General features: G+C 39.2%; 1 protein-coding gene across 1 annotated transcript in view; it reads right to left on the bottom strand.

Annotated features, from left to right (window-relative positions):
• ASL (argininosuccinate lyase) overlaps positions 1–6,377 on the bottom strand; it is a 48,259-nt gene that overhangs the window by 13,201 nt on the left and 28,681 nt on the right. Inside the window, exons 9-11 of the mRNA XM_066576305.1 lie at positions 4,145–4,197; positions 1,397–1,459; positions 1–3 (exon numbers count right to left, since the gene is read on the bottom strand). The exon at positions 1–3 is cut by the window's left edge and continues 112 nt beyond it. Of these exons, the coding sequence (XP_066432402.1) occupies positions 1–3; positions 1,397–1,459; positions 4,145–4,197 (119 nt within the window). The remainder of the gene's footprint in view (positions 4–1,396; positions 1,460–4,144; positions 4,198–6,377) is intronic.

Genomic DNA, 6,377 nt, shown 5'->3' with positions numbered 1-6,377 from the left:
CAGCTGAAATAAATTCAAATGTATATACGTGAATGGTGACCAGATACAAGACACAATGCAGAAAAATACAATAAATAGTTTGCCTAATAAATTCCAAAGGAGATGAATATGGATGAGCTGCCATGGTAATTTCGCAGTATATGGCAACTGTGACTTTCCTAGGATTCAAGCATCATTTTACCAGCTCAACAGCTTTTGTAATACATGGTCACGATGGGATCGCTAAAATGGGATAACACTGTTTCACAGAGAGGTGCCCTGAGCATAATTAAACAAGAATTGGATTAAAACAACCAAGATAGATAGATAGATAGATAGATAGATAGATAGATAGATAGATAGATAGATAGATAGATAGATAGATAGATAGATAGATAGATAGATAGATAGATAGATAGATAGATAGATAGATAGATAGATAGATAGATAGATAGATAGATAGATAGATAGATAGATAGATAGATAGATAGATAGATAGATAGATAGATAGATAGATAGATAGATAGATAGATAGATAGATAGATAGATAGATAGATAGATAGATAGATAGATAGATAGATAGATAGATAGATAGATAGATAGATAGATAGATAGATAGATAGATAGATAGATAGATAGATAGATAGATAGATAGATAGATAGATAGATAGATAGATAGATAGATAGATAGATAGATAGATAGATAGATAGATAGATAGATAGATAGATAGATAGATAGATAGATAGATAGATAGATAGATAGATAGATAGATAGATAGATAGATAGATAGATAGATAGATAGATAGATAGATAGATAGATAGATAGATAGATAGATAGATAGATAGATAGATAGATAGATAGATAGATAGATAGATAGATAGATAGATAGATAGATAGATAGATAGATAGATAGATAGATAGATAGATAGATAGATAGATAGATAGATAGATAGATAGATAGATAGATAGATAGATAGATAGATAGATAGATAGATAGATAGATAGATAGATAGATAGATAGATAGATAGATAGATAGATAGATAGATAGATAGATAGATAGATAGATAGATAGATAGATAGATAGATAGATAGATAGATAGATAGATAGATAGATAGATAGATAGATAGATAGATAGATAGATAGATAGATAGATAGATAGATAGATAGATAGATAGATAGATAGATAGATAGATAGATAGATAGATAGATAGATAGATAGATAGATAGATAGATAGATAGATAGATAGATAGATAGATAGATAGATAGTACACACATTTTCTGCTACTAATGGTGGACAAACATACAGAAATTAAATAACTCAATAGATATAGTTTCATATGTAGCTCTAGGTATATCAGAATATAATAGAATATTTAGATCTACAGAGAAAGTGAGAAAGTTGCCTTTTTTACCTATGAAATCACGCTCACTGGTAGCATCCATGCTGTTCAGGCTCATCGAGTGAAAGTTAAGTTCTGTTAATAAATGTAGAGGATTTAAGATACTTTAAGTGAAACCTGATTTAGCATGACGACACCAAGAACATAACAATGACAACACTTTGACATCACTGGTGAGTTGATTTAATATAAAAAAATGTCCCTACAAAGCATCCTATATAATGTACCACAATTGCAGGTTATCTCCTTACAGAATAGGGGATAACCTGCCGATTAGTGGGAATCTAACTACTGAGACCCCTGCGGATCATAAAAACAGGGTTCTCATGTCCCCCATCCTCCTCATTGAAAGGATACCGAAACCCCCTCCTTTCCCCCACAGTTAGGAGGCTGGAGCGATGGCTGTGCAAGCACACTAACGCTGCAATCACTTTCAATGGGACTGCAAAGATACCTGAGCGAAACCCACTGCGTTATTTCCATAAGCCCTACTGAAATGAATAGAACGCCAACTGCACATGCTCAGTCAGCGCTCCATTCACAGTGAGGTGGGGGGGGGGGGGATAAATAACTCCCCCATTGACAGACAGAGGGGGATACGGGACCCAGTTCTCAAGATCATCGGAGGTCTCAGCAGTAAGACCCACACTGTGGATATGTGATAATTTGTGATTGTGGTACGACCCCTTTGTTCTTTCCTTTTAAAAAGTTATTAGTTACTCCTATATGTTTTTGTCTACATGTTTCAGAAAAAATATAAGAAGGTGATGTGCTGAGAATACACATTTAGAAATGTTGTAAAACTAGTATACTCAGCCAAAGACATGCCCGCCTATACTCTAAAATCTAAATGAGGCTCTTCTCCCATTGCGCTTCGGCCTTAAGTTCAAAAATTGCCCCAAGAAAACTTGTGCATACACCAAACAAAAGACTTCAATGGATGTAAATAGGGTATCATTTTGGCCTCGGTCTATCTTTTTTTAACTGCTTGGAGAAAGTCAACTATGTTTCTCTATACAGAAAAAGCCAGCAAAGAAGAAGAAAAAAAAAATATTTTTTTTTGTTTGTTTTGTATTATAAACATGAGATAGAGCAAATAGTAAATTGTCCCACCTTGCTTTATGTGCTGCAGCTCTGTTCCTGTCGGCAGGTATACTCACACGCCTTCACATTGCCATCCGGCTGCTTTGGCTTTGGTTAAACACATAAATTCCATATACAGGAGTCCGGCTTTTGTGAGATAGTTCCTGCTTTTAGTCAAATAAACTTGTGCTCATGACAAACAGACAGAGTACGCGTTTCGGTTCACATAGAACGGTTCAAGGTTCTATATGAACCGAAACGCGTACTCTGTCTGTTTGTCATGAGCACAAGTTTATTTGACTAAAAGCAGGAACTATCTCACAAAAGCCGGACTCCTGTATATGGAATTTATGTGTATAAACATGAGAGCCTATTGGTGATGATGTACACCTGACCTGTATCATATGTATGCAAGACTGTCATTTGGTTACCAAAAAGTAAATTTGTGGTAAGGAGGACCTGTCAGTTCCCCTGTCACATCTGTTTTCTTAAATACTTGCATTCTCAATGGAATAGTAGTTCTGGAGCATCTTTCTTAGAGGTCTGTATTGCTTGGTTCCTCAGTTATTCCTCCTGAAAATGTAAGACTTAATGGACAACTGGGAGTTACCGTTTCCCTTGTCAAAAGAGCATTCCTACATGCTCTGACACTGTCCAATCAGTGTGCCAGTATCAGACTGTGTAGGGTCCCAACTTATTGAGTGAGGAATTTATTCATACATTTCCAGGAGGAATAATCAGGAGCAGCACAATAAAAAGTTCAAAGAGGAGATACCCCAAAATTATTTTATCATAGGAAATTCAAATATTTAATAAACTGACATGTTAGGGGGGGCGGGGGTCTGACAGAAGTGGATAGTAATTGCAGATTCCGCGGGTGATTGACCTGCGGTAGTAGGCAGATCAAACAAATGCAGTGGATTATGCAGTTCCGCTCAAATTAGCGAGTCGGATTTGTGTAATCTGCTCGTGAAAAATAGATCGCCGCATGTTCTATTTTCCCACGGATATCCGCGACTTAGAGCCCATTGTACTCTATGGTCGCGGATATATCCACACCCCCTTTTTGCATTTACACTGCGTATGGGCTTCAGCTACCCGCATCATCACTAAGTGACGGCGCCAGAAATACAAAACAAAGAAAAAAAGCTGTTCTGGGCATGACTCCCTGCATGAGTACGTGGTCATACGCAATACAATTACGCCATCATACGCAGGGTCATGACCGGGCTCACAGCTGGAATCTGCTGTAGGAGGCCCGCAGCAGATTCTGCATACAGCTGTGTGAGCTTGGCCTTACACTGAGAAATGTACTTCACCCATGTCCACAATTTTGCTATTGGTGGTTCAGAATGTAAAGCATAATGCCTTTCATCTATCAAACTCAGTTACTTTGGAAAATGTAAATATGGCATTGTGATGTATATATTTTCTTGCTAGAAGGATATGAGAAGTCAGAATGATCCTACCTTCAACAAGATGTCTTACATATGAAGAAGCTACCCACACTATAAACTAATCCATAGAATTATGCATTTAAGAATAAATCCATTGGCTACTAATTTTTCTGTGTATGTTAACTTCCACACAAGAGATAATCACAAAATGAGAGAGCTAGGAATTTTAGCTTTACCCCAAAAAATCAATACTGTACATAAAAAAAACATTAAATTGTACCTTTACGAAGAAGTTCTCGGTCTATACCTAAAGGATTTCCGGCTATTGCTCCACTGTAAAAACAAACAAGCAAAAAAAAAGATCTCACATTTGATGTGCCTTTCCACAGCAAACAAACGTATGTTGACTTTAGCAAAAATTTTTGTTATTGATACAGAGAAACTAAAGTAAATGCCCATTTAGACAACGATTATTGCTCAAAAGAGGTCTTTTGAGCGATAATCTTCGTGTCCATTTACAGTGCAAGGTGATCTCTCAAACGTTGAGCGATCACCTTGCGCTCCGAGTGGAGGATGCAGAAGACAAGCGGGGCCGCTTGTCTTGTGTATACAGCTGTTTCCCGCTTGGAGCGCCCCGGCTGTATAACACCCGGGCGCTCCGTGCAGAGAATAGCTGTATGCACAAGACAAGTGGCCCCGCTTGTCTTCTGCATCCTCTGCTCGATCACCTTGCACTGTAAATGGACACGACGCTTAAAGCGGGTGGCCCCGCTTGTCTTCTGCATCCAGCTATTCTCTGCACAGAGCGCCCGGGTGTTATGCAGCCGAGTGCTCCAAGCAGGGTATGGAGAACAGAGCTGGACCACTCTGTTCTTCATACCACGCCAGTCATCAAGGAGTGGGATAGAGCTGAAACAATAGTATCCCGCTGTGACCCAACTCGTTCAGGTCTAGTCATCAGATTTAGACAGCATAAGTGACAGTCAATCACAACACTAGCCAGGAAATTTTGACTTCGGCCAGATTCACATGAGCGTATTTGCACACTCAAAATTTGCAATATGCAGAGAAAAGAACCCATTCAATGGCTTAGTTCACATGCATGTATTTAGCATTTCGGTCGTGCAAAAAAAGGAAATATGCAGCATGCTCTATTTCCCTGCACATGTGCAGGAAAGGAGCACATATTGAACTCCTAACTATTTGGGTGGTTAAGGTCTGTAACTCAATCATTATGCTTTACCTCACACCTTGGCTCTTGACTTGGGAATGCATAGGCAGGCTAGGAAGGCAGTATATCCATGTCTGGCTGCTGACTATAAGGCCTCCTTCACACAGGTGACACGGCATCGCAGCGATATCGCATCACTGGTCAATGCAATATCGCTGCGATTTCTCACAGTGATACCGCGATTTTGTAGCACTACATGCAAGGATTTTCAGGAGGGGTGTGGGGGGGCTTGAAATATAAGCCCTACTCCGAAAATATGCTATAGCTGCAGAAAAAAAAGTATACATTACATAGAGGTGCTTTCTGGGGTTCCGCCGCAGCTTCTTCTCGTTCCCCAGCATTGTTTCTCTTCATCTCTGCTGGCCAAGGATTGACGCTCAGCCAATCACAGCCAGCGCTCGATGAATATGATTGGTTCATCGAGGGGTGGCTGTGATTGGCTAAGCATCAGCCAATCACAGCCAGCGCTTTTAGGAGGCGGGGAATTTTTAATCCCCTACCAAAAGAGATGAAGGGAAACAGTGACAGGGACGGAGAGGAAGCTGCAGCAGCGCCAGACAGCGCTTCTAAGGTGATGTATGTGTTTTTGGTTTTTTTTCAAGCAGCTAGGGCTCAGTTTAGGGTTTGACAGTAGGATTTCCTACTGTCAAAGTTGCATCACATGAAAATCGTGTTTTCGTGTGATGCGATGCAACAGAGAGGAAGGCTGCATAGGGAAACATGGGCTACAAAAACTCATGATTCGCGAGCATATCGCTGGACCCGCGAGGTTTTTGTGTCGGGTTGTTGCATGCTACAAAACATCGCATGTGTGAAGGAACCCATAGGAAAACATGGGATTCACATTCATGTGATTTGTAGCATTGTAGCCCGTGTGATCACAAGGAGCAGGCAGATATATAGTTTTGTGGGAAAAGATTAAATTTTAACTAGTATTTTTTTTCCATTTAAATGGAACTAGCTCTTTCTACGCTAGTCTGGTGGGTGGTCCTATCAGTGATTGAGAGCTCTCTGAGTATGTGCACTTATACTAGGAAGATTGTCAATCATTGATAGGATAGCCAAGTGGAGCGCTAAGCCCAGAATGAGTAGGGATTTAAATGAATAAAATACAAATTATACTGAATCATTTGCCAAAAAACATATCAGTCTGAGACACCAAAAGAGAAATCCACAAACTGATACTAAAACTACCGTAAGTTAAAAATATAAACCTTTATTAATACAAAACTGATAAAAAATAAATATTAATAGAAACACAGGGACAAAACCATGAAGACTG

Source organism: Eleutherodactylus coqui, chromosome 1, assembly GCF_035609145.1.
Source record: "Eleutherodactylus coqui strain aEleCoq1 chromosome 1, aEleCoq1.hap1, whole genome shotgun sequence".
NCBI classification, from domain to species: Eukaryota; Metazoa; Chordata; class Amphibia; order Anura; family Eleutherodactylidae; genus Eleutherodactylus; species Eleutherodactylus coqui.
This window is presented reverse-complemented; position numbering and strand designations above follow the sequence as displayed.